The sequence below is a fragment of the Aquarana catesbeiana genome, linkage group LG13 (assembly GCF_042186555.1).
Source record: "Aquarana catesbeiana isolate 2022-GZ linkage group LG13, ASM4218655v1, whole genome shotgun sequence".
NCBI classification, from domain to species: Eukaryota; Metazoa; Chordata; class Amphibia; order Anura; family Ranidae; genus Aquarana; species Aquarana catesbeiana.
The window spans coordinates 182,274,346-182,295,403 of record NC_133336.1 but is presented as its reverse complement, the minus strand read 5'-3'; the positions used below and the strand labels follow the sequence as shown (position 1 = coordinate 182,295,403).

Below are 21,058 nucleotides of genomic sequence, written 5' to 3'. Positions count from 1 at the left end.
GGTAATAGATGGAGATAGAGGGGGTGGCTGGAGAGAGGGACGCACCGCCACTGCTCCGTATCTCCCCTACAGTGGTGGTTGCCGGTTCATTAATGGCAGTTGGAGCCACTGGCTCAAATTCACTGGTTCTGGGGCTTTCTCTGCTTGGCTATATGCCTATTCTCCTTCTTGGCTTGATAGTGCAATATTTATTGGTTTTAAGATTGCTTTACTGAAAAAATGATTACTAAACTATGAGGCTGTTTGGGTCTCCTCTCTACCTTTGTTTTTTGTTTTTTTGCAGTTTTGAGTTGCCCAAGAAGGCAGCAGCATGGCCAATAGTCATAGATAGTATTGAGTGTTTAGCAACCAGCTACACCTCCAGGGCAGCACAGTGGTTAGCGCTTAGGTCTAGGGTGAAGACCAGGTTTACCCAAATTAAAGTGGTTCTAAAGTCAGAAGGTTTTTTTATCTCTATGCATTAAGATAAAAAAAAAACCTTTGTGAAGCAGCCCCCCCTCAGACCCCCTAATACTTACCCGAGCCCCATCTCGATCCAGAGATGGTGCACGAGAGTCTCAGCTGTCCAGGACTCCCCTCCTCATTGGCTGAGTAAGCAGCAGGGCACCATTGGCTCTCGCTGCTGTCAATCAAAGTCAGTGAGCCAATAAGGAGTGGGAGGGGGTGGGGCTAAACCACGGCTCCGTGTCTGAATAGACACACAGAGCAGTGGCTTAGCTTGGGTGCCCCCATAGCAAGCTACTTGCTGTGGGGACACTTGGCAGGATGGAGGGGCCAGGGGCGACGGCTGGGGACCCAGAAAGAGGATGATTTGGGCTCCTCTGTACAAAACCACTGCACAGAGCAGGTAAGTATAACATATATATATATATATATATATATATATATATATATATATATATATATATATTTATATATATTTATTTTTTTGTATGAAAGAATATAAGAATATGAGACTTTAATAACACTTTAAGAAATCAGATTTTAATTTAAAATGATCAACTTTTTAAATTAAAAGAGAAATTATCTGTTAGTTTACTATGGGTTTTTGCATTTTGCAAAACATTATTGCTCACAGCACTGTATTGATGAATTATTTCATAGAATGGGTATAACCTTGAATACAAAAATAAATAAATGTAAAATTACATTGCCAGCCCCAATTTATTTAAATTTTAGCTGGAAAAATCAGTTGACAGTGATATTATTTAGAGAAGAACTTTTTATGTCATTATAGACAATTATCAGGAGACCATGACAATCAATTACACGTTGGACACCAAGACAATAATAAGATAATAATGACCATAGTGTCACACATGAAATAATTATACATTTCTAATTCCCATACACGTCCACTTAGGTCATTTTTGAAATTTGATTTCCTGATTGGTCAGATCTTCTCTGGTACCTGTATAAAAGGTGATCCAGAAGATGAGTGTCACACCAAGCTTCAGAGAGAAGATATTTCACATTATAGTGAAGGAGAACTCTGAACAAGATGAATGAAAAAGTCTTCCTCCTGATTCTGGGCTGTGTTACGGGGCTGGTAACCAGTCTACCTCTATCTGCACAAATACAGGTGAGATGATGAGCTGACATGAACAGTACAGGGGACAGGTGACAACTATATTTAGGAAAGTACATTCCAAGAAGTTACTAACAATATTAGCTAGTAGTAAAGTGTAAATCTAACCAAAATTGTTATCCCCTGAGTTTTGGATAAAGTGGTGGGGGGTTAGGAATCCTCTTAGATTTTAAGACTTCCTTATTACTGCTCGGGTCCCCTGTAGGGAGATTTGACTTTTGTACAGGCCATTGCCATTAGGACAGAAAGTGAGGGGAAATCCAAAAGTTATATTTGGGAACAGAACAGGGAATACGGTAAATTCTTGATAACTGTTGTGGTAACATCTGTCTAAGAAAGGATTTTACCTCAGTTTTGAGAGATTCCCAGTAGGACTGAGGAGGACTCTGCCGGATGGGGATGAGTTAGGGCCAAGACTTGTTATCTGTTATTATTGTATTTCATCTGAAATAAGATACTTATACAAAACTTTACTTTCCAGTACCATCTACTTGGAGTGAACAAAGATGGTAAGCTTTTTAACATTCTTATTTAAGGAATCATTTTTGCTTTCTTTCTGTTCTCTATCAGCTGTTTTGTTTGTTCTGCTTTTTCCTCCCGTTCATTAGCCTTTTTTTATAACATTCCTAATCCTAAATCCTAATTCCTAAATCAAAAATTAGTTGCACTGCTCCATTGGTCCTAATCAGCCAGGCCAGATAATCTATAAAGAATATTTTCCTTCTCCATCTAGAACCAGCCTCTAAGAAAGACCATTCCACATTTTTATAGCTCTTATGGTAAACTTACTTTAAAGAGTTCCTTTCACCAATTTAAAACATTGCAGATTATGCCCTTAGAAAAATAATTTTTAAATGTTTGCTTGCAGTATTTTCCATTCCATAAATGATTTATTATTCACCTGCAATGTGGCTTTGAACTTGCAAAAAAATTTTGACTATTCTGAGAGTCACTTCCCTAGCACAGCACCCTCCCTCGTTGTTTCTCTTAGCCCTCCCCTCTTCTGGGAGTGTCCAATTCCTGTCTGTGCTGGCCCAGCATCTCTGTCCCTCCCCTCACCTCCCCACATAAACTTTGATTTAGCTGCTGGGGGAGGAGTGAAGAGGATTACTATAAAGTGTCATTTGAGCGAAAGCTCCGAGTCTACTGGGGCTGATGACATCACGTCCAAGCAGCAATATCCAGCTTTCGGCTGTTTACACAACAGAGATATTTTACATTTAATGAGATACCTAAAATATGTTCCATGCTCATATAATCATCGCCATGTTTTTTAGACCCTGGCAACAGGGTATTTTTTAAAGTCCCCTCCCTTTGCTTAGGTTTTAATGATAATCATGGTGATTCAGGCAAAGACCTAAAGAATTTCCCGAACTTTGTAGAGCTAACCTATCTTTGTAGAGCTGCCCTATTTTTTCATTAATCGATAATTCAATTTTTAAAATGGGTTCAATATTTACACAAAATTAAGTCATTTAAATTTTTTGGTTGCCATTATTTCACTAGATGTGCTTAATGTGTATTTTGTATACACAGCCCCAAAGAGTGAAGACTCCAAAGTGCCACAAGGGATCTTCAGCAAGATTTTGAAAGCTAATAAAGGTAATTATTCTAAACCACAGGATTCGTTACTGCATTATGACGGTGCTAAATCCAGGCAAGGAAATAGACAATAACCAATTATACTCAATAAAGTTATGAGTTTCAGGATCCTTTAAATCATGCACTGATGGACTAGCCAATAGCGTGTGAGGAGAAATATGGCACTCTTGTCTTAAATTGCAAGATCTTCATCATTGCTGAATGAGTCTTTAAAAATCACTATTTCATTTAAAAAAAGACTGGTGGGTTATTCCTATTCACTTCTACCATTGCATTGAAACTTGTGAGATAAAGAGGTTGAATTATTAACGGCAAATAGGGCTGTGTGTAAGCAGGTGCTTACAGATTAGCTAGTAAGTTTGCTTTGGTTGCCCAGGTGGGAAGGGGTTAAGCTAAGCTTAGCATTTTCCTGGGCATTTCTAAGTTCTGCCCTCCATAGTGGGAAGGCTCTACGCGGGGGCTCGCTCTCTGCTGTGTCCTGAATGGGAAGATTCAAGAGGCCAACTTCACTGCAGCAGAGCAAAATCAGGTCTCCTCCCCTGCCAAACAGAGCTGTGCTGTGTCACGGAACTGAGTAAAGCTGGGCCTTGGGACTGCATGAAAATATCTAACAGGTTCCTTCAGATGCACAGATTCCCACTGTGCCTATTCTATTCTGTTGTATACCCCAACACTGTACTGTACTGCATCTGATTAGATGCAGCCGCTGTTAGTTCTAAAATTATCTGTTTGGATCCGTCCATTTTTTTTTTCAATCAAAGAATGTCAGGTGAGAGTGGACTGACAGAGCCACCCACATAGCAAACTTCAGCCAGTTCACAGTGTATGGGCAGCTAAAATCCAATACATTTTAGTGTATTAACTATAACCATTTTCTGTATTTTCAGATAGCAAAACACCCATGTATGGAGGCGATATGCTGGTACAGAATGACCGCAGCGCCGTAAACTGTCCTTCTTGCCTTTGGCCTAAAAGTGATAATGGTACTGTTCCTGTTCCCTACATCATAGCATCCAGCTACAGTGAGTTCCTTCTTTCTTCTCTTGCATTAAAGTATTCATTGTTATTTATTATTTGTAGAAACCCAACCTTCTATCTCTGTTTCCAGGTCCCAGTGACATGAATAGTATTGTGCTGGCCATGGCCGAGTTTGAGACATTGACTTGTGTGAGGTTTGTGCCTCTTACAACAGAAGATGATTACATCAACATCGTTCCTGATGATGGGTAAGGTTGTCTATTGTCTATCATAGTGCTTCACAAAAAGAGAAACAGTAGGGGGCATCTAAAACATAAACACCTTAGACTTTACATTACCTATTTGTGCATGATGGCTTCTCTTTTTAATTTTCTTCAAAAAAAACTATGGAACTCCTCTGTACAATTGCAAATACATGTGAAAGTCACAAGCCAACAACAAGGTACTTCTTGGTTGTCTCCTTTTTTTGTGTACCTAGCAGAAATAGCACAAGGACATAAAATATTTATTCCAGCGCTGCTAACATTGAGTATATAGTAGAAAAATGGAAGTGACTTTGAGGGAGTGGGGCTTAGTGTCAACAGACTCAACGAATTCCACTTAAAATTTTACAATGAAAATAAAACCAAATATGTCTTTCCAAAAGTGAGCAGTGATCCAATGCTTGAAGCCAGCACAACGTTACTTAGCTCCCAAATGCCATACCCCTTATTAGAACTGGGCACATACATAGGGATACACCTGCTGATATGAGTTAGAAGGGTTAAAAGCTTAGCACAAATAGATATTGATTGTTTTCTTTCTGTAGCTCAGATTTATTGTTCATTGTTTCTATTAAAACGATTGTATTTGGCTCCCAAATTAATTAAAGCATAACTCTTTTGAACGGTGTATTTACTATTTCTAGCTGTTACTCATATCTTGGAAGAACTGGTGGAAGCCAGACAGTTTCATTGGGTGGAGGCTGCATCTACAGGGGGATTATACAACATGAACTAGAACATGCCCTGGGCTTCTACCATGAGCATGTAAGAAGTGATCGTGACAATTATGTTGACATCAATTTCCAGTATATCTCTCAAGGTACTACGGACATTTACACAAAGCGAATTTAGCCATGTTTTCAAAAGAGACATTACCACTGCTTTTGTCTTGTTACAGGATACTGGGGTAATTTTGCTAAAGCGGACACTAATAACCTGGGCAGTCCATATGATTACGGTTCAGTGATGCATTATGATGCGTAAGTCATGACTTTTATGTTAGCTGGTGAATTACCCATGAATTATAAAATATTTTTAAGGTAATATGTCAATCTTATCTCCATTCAACATTTTCCAGCTATGCATTCACCAACACTTCAAACAAACCCACAATTGTCCCCAAGCCTGACCCCAATGTGCCTATTGGGCAGACAATTGGACTGAGTGTCTTGGATGTCGCTAAAATTAACCGGCTTTATCAATGCAGTAAGTTCCTGTACATTCCACTTTTATGGGTTTGAAACATTAGAAATTATACTTTTTTATAATTGCATTTTAAGTGAATTTTTAGTCTTGTAAAAAAATGTTTTGAAAAAACAAAGCCAAATGTGCACGTTTATCTCTGGGCCCTACTATAGGTGTACACAATAAATAATGTACACATATGTGGCAACCCCTTGCATCTCAAATTCATTATTGGTTATTTATTTTTGGTGGGTCATATAGTAATAAGAAAGATACAGCTAGATTTAAAAAAAAAGGATATTACAATTTGGCCAGTTTTCTTTGAAAAAAAGAGAGTAAAATATCAGGAAATGTCATTTTTACCATGAAATGAAGGCTCAATTTGGCCTGAACAAACAAAGTATAATTCACCCGGATGCACGAAGTAGTTGTAAAGATATGTCCCGTTTCACTAACATGTGAAAGTTGTAACACTGCATTGAGGCATTAAAGCGGGGGGTCCACCTAAACCGCCAAAAAAAAAAAAATATTAAAAGCCAGCAGCTACAAATACTGCAGCTGCTGACTTTTAATAAATGGCCACTTACCTGTCCCAGGGTCCAGCGATGTCGGCAGGCGACGCCGAGAACCCGCTCGGTTCTCGGCAGCTGCCGCCACCATCCTAGGTGAGGGAATCAGGAAGTGAAGCGTTGCGGCTTCACTTCCCGGTTCCCTCCTGCGCATGCGCGAGTCGCGCTGTGCATTGTAACTGGTCCCCGCTATCTCCTGGGAGCTGTGTATTTCCCAGCAGACAGCGCGGAGGGACAGGAAAAGACATAGACTTCCATGGGAGTCTATGCCGGAAGTGGGTGCAAATACCTGTCTTAGACAGGTATCTGCACCCCCCTCCCCCCTGAAAGGTGCCAAATGTGACACCGGAGGGGGGGAGGGTTCCGAAAAGCGGAAGTTCCATTTTTGTGTGGAACTCCGCTTTAAGGATCTTTTATCTTCAACATAAAGGGGTTAAACTCGAGGTTCATTTGATTTTAAGTTCAAAATTCCAGCAGTTTTAATCTAATAGAAGGCTAATACCCCCTCCCCTGTTTCTCACCAATTCATTATTAATATTATTATCAGTCCATTCCTCTAGTGACTAAATACAATTTATATGTCTTTTTCTCACTTCCCAGGTCTCTGTGCAACTTTGCTTAATAATAAGACAGGAATTTTCACTTCTGACAACTATCCCTCTGCTTATCCTAATAATGTTGACTGTGTTTGGTTGATCAGGGTTCCATCGGGACAGGTAAGGAGACAGAAATGTAGACATGCAAAATGTGACCCTGAGTGTCTAGCAGCCTAGCTGTGTAAATGAACTGCCATATTGAAGATTGTTTTGTACAACACCTACCTTTTACATTAATAATAAAAAGATACTTGTCTAGTATAGAGCCAAGCAATAGGTTCAAATACTCCCTAACTGAACGTCACACGTTTGTACATTGAAGTGGAGCCATTGTGGTGGTTTGACTTTATGGCTGGGACAGAGGTATATAGAGTAGGTTTTTTAAGATGTAAATGCCTCTGAACCTCATACTCTGCTTCAACCACCAATTGCTCCATATGTTGGAATAATACTTCCCTTCATTATGGCCCACTTTATAGTCTACAGACTATCATTACCACTTCATTGCTGGGAGCCTATTTTGGCAACTCTGATGTGAAGATTTCTTTTACCCCATATCTGAAGGTGACATTTTAGGAATGGGTGTTTAGCAGGAACAAAATGGGTCTTGGTTTAATTTGGGGCTCTGGTTCTTACAAGTATGTTATCAGTAGTAAAAGTATTACAATATCCACAGTCACAGGTTTCTTTGACTTAATTCAATATAGCGTTAAACGAAAGATGTTTGTTAAAAGTTTCTTCCCCCAAATGTGTCTTGTTTAGTCTTTTTTGTTTCCCTGAAGAAACCACAAGCAACAAATAGTCAGAGGGAGCAGAAGAGTTCTGTCAACTGGAAGATCTATGGAAAAGACCATAGGCGTGCGCACAGGGTGTGTCGGGTGTGCCCAGGCACACCCTAATCACCCCGTGCACATTAGTGTTATCGCTCTGTGTAGCAGCAGAAACAGGGGAAAGACCTCCCTCTTATCAGCTCTGCCATAAGAGAAGTGTTTATGCTCTTCTCTTTCACTGTCCTGGCAGGGAGATCAATGTACCAGGGTCATATATATGTAGACACCCGCACACACATGTGTGTTTGACCTTAAGGGTGCACACCCTAATGCAATAGGCTGCGCACACCTATGGAAAAGACACACATGTTTCAAGAGACATCTTAGCTAGAAAAGTCTATAGCTGCAAGATCTTTTAACAGAAATTAGAATCTTACATATTCTTGTGGGTTTTTTTTTCTGAAGGACTGTTCAAGGCATTAATATAATAATCGATTGCATCATATTGCAATTGCATATTAATCCAGTTTGCAGTTACAAATATGTGAAGTTTGGTGTTTACTGTAGATAATAAATTTTCCTTGTGTCACTTTTTAGGCTACATTAAAGTTCAGTAGCTTTAATATCCAATCCACTCCTAACTGTGATTCAGACTACATGAGGATCTATGACGGCCCCTCTAAGAACTCCCCTGTGTTGTTGGATAAAATGTGCGGAAGTCAAACCATCCCTCCACTCGTCGCTTCCACAAGCCAGATGCTGGTCCAGTTCGTCAGTGACGGGGCTTTTGCTGGGGTCGGCTTCCAAGCTTCATATAGCTCAGGTATGCCGATTTATTTTAATAGTAAAGAAAGTGTTCAGAGAAAGACACTAAAGAATCATAGATACAGAGGAGATCCTTCCCAAGGAGGGACTATTGGCACAACAGTTTCATGTCCTCTAACTTCTGTTTGCAACCTTTGAGGTAATCCATGAATTTTCTTAGTATATACAATTAGAATTAAAAGTCAGTCAGGCCCTCACACTATAAAGTTGATAGATTGTTCAATGTGTATGTTTGTCAACTTTAAGAGTGATAATACTTAGGCATGTGCAATTTGTTTCGTTCTGAATTCGTTTTTTAATGAATTTCAACAAATTCGTTAATTCGGGAATATCCGAATTAACGAAAACCCGTTTAACGAATTTTTTCCGACAATTCGTAAATTCGATAAAATTGGACATTCGCAAATTCGAGCATTCGTACATTCGCAATTTACGAATGTACATTCGTACATTCGTACATTAGTAAATTAGTGAATTCGTAATTTGTAAATTCGAAAATTCGGAAATCTGAAATAATAGTTAACTAATAATAACTTAACTATTAGTAATTACTAGTAACTTTTAAATTATAGGTATTGTAATTTCCTTTCAAATTTGGCTGTTAGTGAATGTAACACATACAAATTTATCCAAAGTTATGAATGATCCGAAAAAACGGAATGGAACGTAATGAATTAATAATAATAAATAACAATAATAATAATAACAACGTTTTATTATTATTATTTATTATTAATTTGTTCCGTTCCATTTGTTTAGATGCAGCATTTGTTTTGGATAATTCGTAACTTCGGATAAATTCGTATTTGTTACATTCACTGACAGTCAAATTTGAAAGGAAATTATAATACCTATAATTTAATACTTAGTTACTATTTCAGATTTTTGCATTTTCGGGTTTTTGGATTTTCAAACTTCGAATTTACAAATTTCCGAATTTTCTAATTTACAAACGTACGATTTTACGAATTTACGAATGTACAGATTTACGAATGTACAAATGTAAAATGTACGAATGTACGAATGAACGAATGTTCGAATTTACGAATGTACGAATGAACGCATTTACAAAATTACGAATGAACAAATTTACAAATCGCGATCATAACGAATGACCCGAAAAACGAAAAAAATAATAAACTAATGAAACGAAAACGAAAATGAACGAATTTTTTGGCTGTGCACATGTCTAATAATACTTACCTCTATGGCTTATTTTGGATCAGATACTGTACAGATTGATCTTTCTTGCGGTAGCTCTCTGATGTCCGCCCTACTGCAAAACTAAGAGGTTGTTAAATTCCTATGGACTTCTTTGCAGTTGACAATGTCATTCAAAATTCTCCAGGGTGGAGTGCAGTGACCAGACTCCCTTTTCCCCAGCACTACATTGGTTAAATGCTTCAAGTTGAAAAACTTACCCTGGCAGCCAATGGTCATCTATGCTCTCCAATATCCCAATATGTGGGCAAGCCCTCAACACGTTCACATAAAATGCATGACTGCTGATCCTGTGTTGTATTTGATGATATCTGAGCGTCTACAGCCAGGGGAATGGCAAAAAGAAGCAGCTTCAGGGACCAGTAGTACAGCATGGAGGAAGCCTGTGGGGGGATAAATAAGATAAACATTTCAATGTATTTATCATCTTCTAGACTAAAGAAGCATTTAACTCAAGCAGTGCAGTGGGGGGAATAAGATGGATAGATTTTACAGCATCTGCACTTACCCCATTAAGGACACAATAATAGGTTTGTCTGGTAGCCCACCCATCTCCACTACAGTTATTTATTTTCATAGGACACTCCTGTTTTCTCACTAGTGCTCTGTGAAACACTTCTGGGTAAGGCAGAACATGTGACTCTCTCCCATTCCTGCCCTGAAGCAGCATTTGGTGCCTGTGTAGGCCATCTCTACATCTGAGCTCTGCATTGAGGGTTGCAGAGTGGGGTCCTAGTCTAAGATCAACTTGGAACTCTGAAAGAGAGGATGAACTATGTATATACAGTATAGAGTATATACATAAACATAAAATGATGTCATATACTATTAGAAATCTCTTTACTATATTGATTATATCTATATTCTTACAGTTCAGTGTGGAGGATCCTTCTTTAACTCTCAAGACAGCTTTACATCTCCGGGATACCCAGGGAACTACAGTCCAAACATGAATTGTAACTACACCATCACAGCTCCTGTTGGATATAAGGTAAAACAAGATGACTTCAAAATTCTCCCTAATTATTGGACTTCCACATTCTCTAAAATTGTCACACAAACAAAATTTAATGTTGGACAGACACATTACAATGTGAATGTACAACCCCCTTTGAATTTACCAGCATTCACCAGAGCCTAGCTGAATGAATGGAAACCGAATGTATTGTTTACAAAACATGGCTGTTGGCAAATCTATCGTAGATTGCTCTAAGACTATCTTACCACCAAGACTTTCTGGATAATTTCTCAGTGATGACAGGAAGTGTTGGTGGTAATTTGTAAAGCTGACTGAAAACTTGTGGTGTGACATTTGTAAGTTGTTTATAAAGCTTTACTTGACTTTGCAGCACTGGACTAATTCCTGGCACCTGCCATCCTGATTGGGAGTAACAGGAGCACAGGAGAGAGAAAGGGAGGGGGCTCATCAGTTTCTTGAGTCTATTGTAGACAGGTGAATGACAAATAAATCAGCCAGTAATGTAGGAGGAGTACAGTGGATCTCCCAGCTCTGGATGTTTAATTCCTTGTCTGGCAGTTGTAGATTGGTGACCATTACACCGCAGGAATAGAAAGGACTTTCTTTTTCCAACAAGATTCCTAAGCATTGCCTTTTATGTGCAGTATCATCCCTAAAGCGACATAAAACTAATAACTAATGTGGTGACTGCATCCGTTTTCTTTGGCTTTTCCCTATTTTCACCTGGTGATCTGGCCAGTAAAAAAACTCCTGTATTAGTGAGAGTCTACTCTGAATGAATGAGAACAAGAGGCACAGCAGCACTGTTAGTTTGGGGGGGATGGGAGTGTTAAATGTATTAGCAGATTTAAATACACTAACAAGTTGAATCCAAATGCCAGCTAACATTTTATAATCAGTTACAAGTTTTTTCACATTTGGGATAAAGGTTCTACATGAATAATTAAAGTTGATCATTTTAAGCACTCCTGCCAGTGCTGAATGATTTGTCTCATCCATGTAAACTGATACATTCTGCTGGATAGCTTGTGCTTTTGAAGAACAACAGACTGGCTGGCTGGATCACTAGATGAACATAGAAGAAAGAAAGCCTAAAAAAGAAAACAAAAGCAGCATCACATATAAGAATTGGTAAACTGCAATATTATAAATGTTTGCTCAAATATTATTTCAGGTAGACTGTAACATCAATGAATTGTATCAATAAATTGTAAGAAACAAAATACTCACTCACTTGTATGCTATAAAAAATGATTTGTTTGTATGTTGCAAGAACACACCACTCTCATGTTAGTCATAATTGTATTTCTTTTTCAGATTGCCCTGACCATAAGTGACTTCCATGTAGAGTCTGCCACTTTCTGTATGTACGACTATCTAAAACTCTTCATGGATGGTACACAAAAGGGTCCATTCTGTGGGGATCGCACCATCCCTGTGTATTACTCCAAAGGCAATTCTATGGTTCTCGTATTCCACAGTGACAAGTCTAACCAGGCAAAGGGATTTCAAGTCTCTTACACCTTCTGTGAGTAGCTCAGTTTTATCTGCTTATATCTAATATCAGCAATGGACATTATAAGATAAGAGAGGTCACATTTCTTTTTTATAAAACAAAAGCAGCCAGCTTAATGAAGACACGTATTGCATAAAGAAATGTAACACTGCTGTGGTGTAAATACAGATTTAATAGCAGGATCTCAGGTTATACACAAAACTGAATCATCTTCAATCACAATTAAGAAATACAGAACTGGTGCTAGACTTTCCTATCAGACAACTTAGATGAGAAAGTATGAAAGAATAAGGTCTAGGTATTATTTAAATATGGTTTTAATATTTGCTGACATTGACCTCTCTTTGATTACAGTTTAATAGAAGAGCAACAGATGGTACAAAGAGAAAATCTACCGGTTCTGGAAAGAAGCCGACATCACTACAGGACACAAAGTGAATTTGATGGAGCACATATAGAAAAGTTGACACATTTGTGCATACATATATAATGAATAAATGTACATTGGATCATGCTTGTGTTTGCAATTACATTTAAATATACAAAATAACATTTCATAATTGTTTTGCCATTTGATTGGTATTTTGATTGGCTTGGTTAGGAATAGGGGAACACATTTTGGCGTCCTCTGTTTTCTATGTGGTTTACATTTATTCTATAGTGATAATTCTTATTTCTTTAGCCTTCCCTTTCTCTACTTATTATATTGAGGGGGGTGGTTGGCCATTTCTTTTGTGCTATATATCAGGTCATCAACCCTGTCCTCAGGGTCCACTAACAGGCCAGGTTTTATGTACTACCTTGGAGAGATGCAGACTAGAATACTGCAATCACTGAGCAGCAATGATATCACCTGTGATGTTTTTCAGTTATCATGCAAACCTGGCCTGTTAGTGGGCCCTGAGGACAGGGTTTATGACCACTGCTATATATGACAGTCTGATCTGATGTTTTCCTTTCATTTTTAAAAATAAAATATATTAAAGCATTAATCCATCTCTGTTATTATTTTTGAGTGACATAGTTCTTGTTTCCTCAACATGTCTTAAAATGAACATTGAATTAAAAGGAAGTTAATTTATTAGTTTCAGCCCCTTCCCCTGTGAAATGCACTGCCCAGGGGTGTACCTACAGGGGTTGCAGGGGTAGCCATTGTGACCTGAAACCATGGGGGTCCCAGGGGGTTCATGCGGCCTCCCTGTATGCCTGGATAGGAGAGAAGTGGGGGCATGTAGAGGAGCCAATCCTCCATGTTGCTGCTGAATTCCGCTTCTCCTCCTCTCCTTCCCACATACATTCAGCAGCTGTAGAAGGGAAATGGAGGCCATTGGTTCCTCCACATACGGCTCCTGCCACCTTCCTATTGCTGTCCAGCTACCCCTGGCTCCTGTGTGCTCTCTCTTGGCCCCCCTTGCACCCGCAGCACTGCCAGGTTTCTCCTTTCCACCTCCCACTGGCTGCTGCAGGGGATCTGTCAGAATAGAGTCTTGTCTTAATGAATAGTCAGTGATTGGTACCATCCACTCACTCTGTTATTTTTTTTATTTATTCATAGCTGAGCCATAGTAAACTGTGTTTACTATTCCTCAGTTTATGAATTAACGGGATGCTCTGTACAGAGCTATTCCTGTTCATTCTGTGCAGCTGAGGCTTCAGAGAAAGGGGTTAATGAATTTGTCCTTAGTCCCTTTCTCTGTCTCAAAAGTGAGATATTTCACCAAAGCCCCCCAATGGGGGGGGCTAAAAAATACTGACACCAGTGGCGGAACTACCAGGGTTGCAAAGGTCAAACTTGCAACTGGGCTCTGGCATTCCTCCACTGTGGGGAGACCCCAAGACAGCAGGAAGGTTGCTTGCTGCGAGACCATAATAAAGGGTCCCACAATGGGAGTAAAGGGCCCAGGGATCTGTAAGAAGGGGCCCAGTTGGGGGCCAGGGAGGCCCTTCATGGTTTCTTGCACCAGTGCCCTGAAAGTTCTAGTTATGCTTCTGGAACTGCCTAATAGCAGTTCAAAAATGCACCTGTAAAGAAAAAAAGGCAGATTATGTACCTATTTTACCTAGACAAGGGTAATGTCATATTCCTCCTAGCAAGATCCTGGGGAATGCAGCGCAGCCAAAATCTTGCAAGAAGATGTTCCTGCACTGGAATGGAGTGCCTTCTTAAAAGATCTAGGGTACTTATCACTCCCCAGTAATCTCACAAGAAGAAACACAGGGATGAGGAAAGCATGTAATCTAACATTTTTATTTACACATGTGTGGCAGGGATAATTGGTTGATACTCAAGGTGGAGAAAAGGCACACCAAGATCAACTAGAATGGCACAGTTATTATTTGGTTTAGTGGAAGTAATAAATAACAGGTGGAGAAGGTATTTGCATAACAGTCTCAAACAAGCTGGTAACAGCTCCTCACTGACAAAGGCGTCACAGGTACAAAAAATCTCAGCCTTGTTATTGTTACAGCTGAAAAGTCCCAGTGCGTATAGTGCCACCTTGATGAGGTTTACATTACCAGAACAGCGTCTGGTTGAAGAGGGGTGGCTGTTTGGCAGGTTGCGGTATAAGCTGCACTGAGCAGACCAATAGCCAATCCTTATCACCAGCTCTAAAGTCCAGAGATAGCGAAGCCAGCGAAGGTGTCCCTATTCTGTCCCTCCTCCTCAGGAAGCTTTCTCTAGGACTAGATGCTCTGTTCTGCCAACATGGATCCTAACCCTTGCCTATCCATTTCACACATACATGCCAACTGTAGTGGGAAAGTGCAATTTAGTAGCACTGCCCTCACCAAAAATGGCCACATACTTGTCTACACCTGGATGAGAGGGGCAGCAGGCGGCATATAGAACAACCGATGCTCTGCATTTTCCGCCCTACAGCCATTGAATGCCTTTGGGAGGAAGAGGAGGAGAAGCGAACATTCAGGGGCTGCATGGAGGAAAATGCAGAGCATCGGTTGTTCTATATGCCGCCCCGCTGCCCCTCTCATCCAGCCTGGTGCTCTATGTTTCCATCGGCTACTGTACTAGAACTGCTGACTCCGCCTCCCAGTACTAGAACTGCTGACTCCACTGTGTGAGGAGACACGTGAAGCCTGGAGAGAGCCGGAGACACAGCAACAATGGAGTCCACACTGAGAGCAAGTGAGTGCCACTGATCCCATCCATCCCCCCACCCAGCACTGCCACCGATCCCATCCATCCCCCCAACCAGCACTGCCACCGATCCCATCCATCCCCCCACCCAGCACTGCCACCAATCCCATCCATCCCCCCACCCAGCACTGCCACCGATCCCATCCATCCCCCCACCCAGCACTGCCACCGATCCCATCCATCCCCCCATCCAGCACTGCCACCGATCCCATCCATCCCCCACCCAGCACTGCCACCGATCCCATTCATCCCCCCATCCAGCACTGCCACTGATCCCATCCATCCCCCACCCAGCACTGCCACCAATCTCATCCATCCCCCACCCAGCACTGCCACCGATCCCATCCATCCTCCACCCAGCACTGCCACCAATCCCATCCATCCCCCCACCCAGCACTGCCACCGATCCCATCCATCCCCCCACCCAGCACTGCCACTGATTTCATCCCCCCACCACACTGCTGCCACTGATGCCATGCCCCCCAGCACTGCCACTCATTCTATCTCCCCCACTCAGCACTGCCACTAATCCCATCCCCCACCACTGCTGCCACTGATCCCATGCCCCCCAGCACTGCCACTCATCCTATCTCCCCCACCAAGCACTGTCACTGATCCCACCCCTCCACCACTGCTGCCACTTATCTCATGCCCCTCAACACTGCCACTCATCCTATCTCCCCCCAGCAATGCTACTGACCCCCTTCCACTGCCACTCACCCCTCCCCAGTACTGCCACGAATCCCCCCACCACTGCCACTAATCCCCTCAACCCCCAGCACTGCCAATGATCCCCCCCAACCTTGCCACTCATCCCATTCCCCCCAGTACTGCCACTGATCCCATTACCCCCCCACCACAACCACCATCAATACCACTGATCCGATCAACTTTCCAACACTGCCACTGATCCTATCCCCCCAGCACTGCCACTGATCCTATCAATCCCCTAGCACTGCCACTGATCCCCACCCCCCCACCACTGCCACTCATCCCACCCTAGTACTGCCACTGATCCCATTACCCCCTACCACAACTGCCACTGATACCATCAACCCCCTAGCACTGCCACTGATCACCCCCCCTCTCCAGCACTGCCACTGATCACCCCCCTCTCCAGCACTGCCACTGATCCCCCCTCCAGCACTGCCACTGATCTCATGCCCTCCAGCACTTCCACTCATTCCATACCCCCAGGACTGCCACTGATCCAATTCCCCTCCCCCCACCACCACTGCCAACTGATCCCATCTCCCCCCTCTCCCATCCCCACTTTCTCCCTCTGACCAGCTCTGCCATAAGATGTAAAATGTATTGAAATATTAACACATTTAAAAATGTTTGTTTACATTTATTTAAAAGTGTGTGTCTGTATATATGTATATATATATATATATATATATATATATATATATATATATATATATATATACCCACACACGTGTGTGTTGGGGTGCACGCCCTAATCCAATAGGCTGCGCATGCCTATGGACACTGGTATAGGATCATGCAGTGGAGAGTACTGGAAAGGTGAATACATAATGCATACTATGTCTGCTATATCTCTTACTTTATAAATGTGGGTAAAATGTAGGGTCACTGTAATGTTATACAAGATCAGCATAGGCTTTTGTGCCCCCTATTTCTGGGAAATGACCTGAGGATAAAGATTTTATACAAATGACAAAAATATTGATATAAAAGGGTAAGCAGCGGCCATTTTAGGTCTCTTGTGCCTGGGACGCGTGGCCTGCCAGCAGAACTCTGTGGGTAGGGATGAGCTTCGTGTTCGAGTCGAACCCATGTTCGACTCGAACATCGGCTGTTCTATCGTTCGTCGAATTGCGAACGATATGGGCCGTTCGCGCCAAATTCGTGTGGCGCGTCACGGCCCATAATTCACTGCGGCATCGCAGTGCATTGCTTGCTGATGATTGGCCAAGCATGCACTATGACCCGCATGCTTGGCCAATCACACGCCACGCGCCGCCTTAACAGAGAGCCATAATTGGCCAAAGCCAAGGAGGCTTTGGCCAATTATGGCTCAGGGGATTTAGTACACGCCCCACACTATATAAGGCCGCCTGCACGGCGGCCCTGTGCAGTGTGTTCCGGTGTGCTTAGAGAGAGAGAGAGACAGTGTCATTTCATTTGAGTTAGCTAGATTAGGCAGGACAGTCAGTCAGTTAGCTGCACTTAAAGTGTATTGTGTATATATATGCATCCCAGGTGTTGCATATATATATATATACACTGTATTCAGTTTAGCTAGATCCATTCCTGTTATCTTTTAGACTATTTACATTTAGTGCAGTGCGTCCTGCTCACAGTGTTCAGCTAGATCCGTTCCTGTTATATTCCTACTGACAGGCAGGCTTGTCTTGTTACAGCATTTTGAAGAAAATTACTGGTGTTCTTTTGATCCTATTAGTACCACAGTCAGGCAGCTAGACTATTTACATTTAGTGCAGTGCGTCCTGCTCACAGTGTTCAGCTATCTGTTATCTTCTTACTGACAGGCAGGCTTGTCTTGTTACAGTATTTTAAAGAAAATTACTGGTGTTCTTTTGATCCTATTAGTACCACAGTCAGGCAGCTAGACTATTTACAGTTAGTGCAGTGCGTCCTGCCCACAGTGCTCTGCTAAACCTACAAGTAAGTGGGGTGCGTCCTGCTCACAGTGTTCAGCTAAACCTACAAGTTAGTGGGGTGCGTCCACCTCACAGTGTTCAGCTAAACCTACAAGCTAGTGGGGTGCGTCCTGCTCACAATGTTCAGCTAGATCCGTTTCTGTTATCTTTTTACTGACAGGCAGGCTTGTCTTGTTACAGTAAATACAGCTACCTGAAGAAAATTGCTGGTGTTCTTTTGATCCTATTAGTACCACAGTCAGGCAGCTAGACTATTTACAGTTAGTGCAGTGCGTCCTGCTCACAGTGTTCTGCTAAACCTACAAGTTAGTGGGGTGCGTCCTGCTCACAGTGTTCAGCTAAACCTACAAGTTAGTGGGGTGCGTCCACCTCACAGTGTTCAGCTAAACCTACAAGCTAGTGGGGTGCGTCCTGCTCACAGTGTTCAGCTAGATCCGTTTCTGTTATCTTCTTACTGACAGGCAGGCTTGTCTTGTTACAGTAAATACAGCTACCTGAAGAAAATTGCTGGTGTTCTTTTGATCCTATTAGTACCACAGTCAGGCAGCTAGACTATTTACAGTTAGTGCAGTGCGTCCTGCTCACAGTGTTCTGCTAAACCTACAAGTTAGTGGGGTGCGTCCTGCTCACAGTGTTCAGCTAAACCTACAAGTTAGTGGGGTGCGTCCACATCACAGTGTTCAGCTAAACCTACAAGCTAGTGGGGTGCGTCCTGCTCACAGTGTTCAGCTAGATCCGTTCCTGTTATCTTCTTACTGACAGGCAGGCTTGTCTTGTTACAGTAAATACAGCTACCTGAAGAAAATTGCTGGTGTTCTTTTGATCCTATTAGTACCACAGTCAGGCAGCTAGACTATTTACAGTTAGTGCAGTGCGTCCTGCTCACAGTGTTCTGCTAAACCTACAAGTTAGTGGGGTGCGTCCTGCTCACAGTGTTCAGCTAAACCTACAAGTTAGTGGGGTGCATCCACCTCACAGTGTTCAGCTAAACCTACAAGCTAGTGGGGTGCGTCCTGCTCACAGTGTTCAGCTAGATCCGTTCCTGTTATCTTCTTACTGACAGGCAGGCTTGTCTTGTTACAGTATTTTAAAGAAAATTACTGATGTTCTTTTGATCCTATTAGTACCACAGTCAGACAGCTAGACTATTTACAGTTAGTGCAGTGCGTCCTGCTCACAGTGTTCTGCTAAACCTACAAGTTAGTGGGGTGCGTCCTGCTCACAGTGTTCAGCTAAACCTACAAGTTAGTGGGGTGCATCCACCTCACAGTGTTCAGCTAAACCTACAAGCTAGTGGGGTGCGTCCTGCTCACAGTGTTCAGCTAGATCCGTTTCTGTTATCTTCTTACTGACAGGCAGGCTTGTCTTGTTACAGTAAATACAGCTACCTGAAGAAAATTGCTGGTGTTCTTTTGATCCTATTAGTACCACAGTCAGGCAGCTAGACTATTTACAGTTAGTGCAGTGCGTCCTGCTCACAGTGTTCTGCTAAACCTACAAGTTAGTGGGGTGCGTCCACCTCACAGTGTTCAGCTAAAGCTACCTGTAGAAGGTTGGTGGTGTTCTCATATTACAGGCAGGCAGTTGATTTTGCTAGCTGCAGTATCAGTACATATATATATATATATATCCCAGCTTAGTGCAGCTACAGGCCATTAGTATGTCTGGAAGGCCAAGAAGGAGAGGCAGACAGTCACAAGCCAATAAGAGAGGGCAAGCAGGCTCTGTGTCTAGTGCTGGTCGTGGAGACGGTGCATCCTCATCAGCACGTGGCCATGGGACACGCTTGGCCTTTTTTTCGGCAGCTGGCCATGTTGAGCCGCAACATGTGGAAGACTTGGTCGAGTGGATGACCAAGCCGTCCTCATCCTCCTCATCCTCTCTCACCCATGCACAGGGTACTCTTCCCTCGGCTCAATGTCATCAGTGACTCCTTCCCTAGCCCCACCATGTCCTCCTGAGGAGTCCCTCGAATTGTTTGACCACAGTGTTGGGTACATGCTCCAGGAGGATGCCCAGCGTTTGGAAGGCTCTGATGATGATACTGAGCTCGATGAAGGCAGTAACACGAGCACGGACAGAGGGGGTGCCCAAGAAGGACAGCAATCTGGCAGTCATGCTCCCCCTGCTGCAGCATACTGCCAGGTTTGCTCCAGTGATGAGGAGGGAGGGGATGATGAGGTCACTGACTCAACGTGGGTGCCTGATAGGAGAGAGGAGGAGGAGGAGGAGGAGGAGGCGGCACATCACCAACGAGGCAGGATGCCCTCCAGGGGCCAGCCTAAGGGCAGCACATTGACTGCATCACACCCCAAAGCTCCACATGTGCAGGGCGCTGCAGTCTCTGCGCGTTATTCAAAAAGTTCTTTGGTGTGGGCCTTTTTTGAGACGAGTGCATCAGATCGCACCGCTGCTATTTGCAACATATGTCTCAAGCGTATCTCGCGTGGCCAAAACATCTCCCGCTTGGGTACCACATGCTTGACCAGACATATGTTGACCTGCCATGCAGTTCGTTGGCAAGCGTATCTAAAAGACCCACACCAAAGAACAAAGAGGACCTCTGCTTGCTCCTCATCAGCTGAGATTTCCAACCCCACTAGACCTTCAGTCCTCTCTGAGACCTGCACTGAGAGGAATGAAGGTGTAGAATTAGGTGTGTCACAGCCACGTACTTGTGGGCAATCTGATTTTGGTACACCGACGTCAGATTGTACCAGGCAAATTTCCCTGCCCCAGCTGCTGCACCGCCGAAAGAAGTTTGCTCCCAGCCATCCACATGCCAAACGGTTGAATGCTAGCTTGGCAAAATTGCTAGCACTTCAACTGCTGCCTTTTCAGTTGGTAGACTCTGCCCCCTTCCGTGAGTTTGTGGAATGTGCGGTTCCTCAGTGGCAGGTACCCAAACGCCACTTTTTCTCACGGAAGGCGATTCCGGCTCTCTACCAGCATGTGGAAGGCAATGTCCATGCCTCGCTGGACAGGGCGGTCAGCGGTAAGGTGCATATTACAGCTGACTCATGGTCCAGCAGGCATGGACAGGGACGTTACCTAAGTTTCACGGCGCATTGGGTGACACTGCTGGCAGCTGGGAAGGATGCAGGACAAGGTGCAGTAGTGTTGGAGGTTGTTCCGCCACCACGCCTCCAAAATGCTAA

General features: G+C 42.8%; 1 protein-coding gene across 1 annotated transcript in view; it reads left to right on the top strand.

The window, feature by feature from the left end:
• The window catches only part of LOC141117099 (cubilin-like), a 207,065-nt gene that overhangs the window by 77,949 nt on the left and 108,058 nt on the right, over nucleotides 1-21,058 (top strand). The window contains 10 exon segments of the mRNA XM_073609714.1: nucleotides 3,125-3,190; nucleotides 4,078-4,212; nucleotides 4,299-4,416; nucleotides 5,076-5,251; nucleotides 5,330-5,411; nucleotides 5,510-5,637; nucleotides 6,786-6,901; nucleotides 8,149-8,374; nucleotides 10,470-10,588; nucleotides 11,894-12,104. Of these exon segments, the coding sequence (XP_073465815.1) occupies nucleotides 3,125-3,190; nucleotides 4,078-4,212; nucleotides 4,299-4,416; nucleotides 5,076-5,251; nucleotides 5,330-5,411; nucleotides 5,510-5,637; nucleotides 6,786-6,901; nucleotides 8,149-8,374; nucleotides 10,470-10,588; nucleotides 11,894-12,104 (1,377 nt within the window).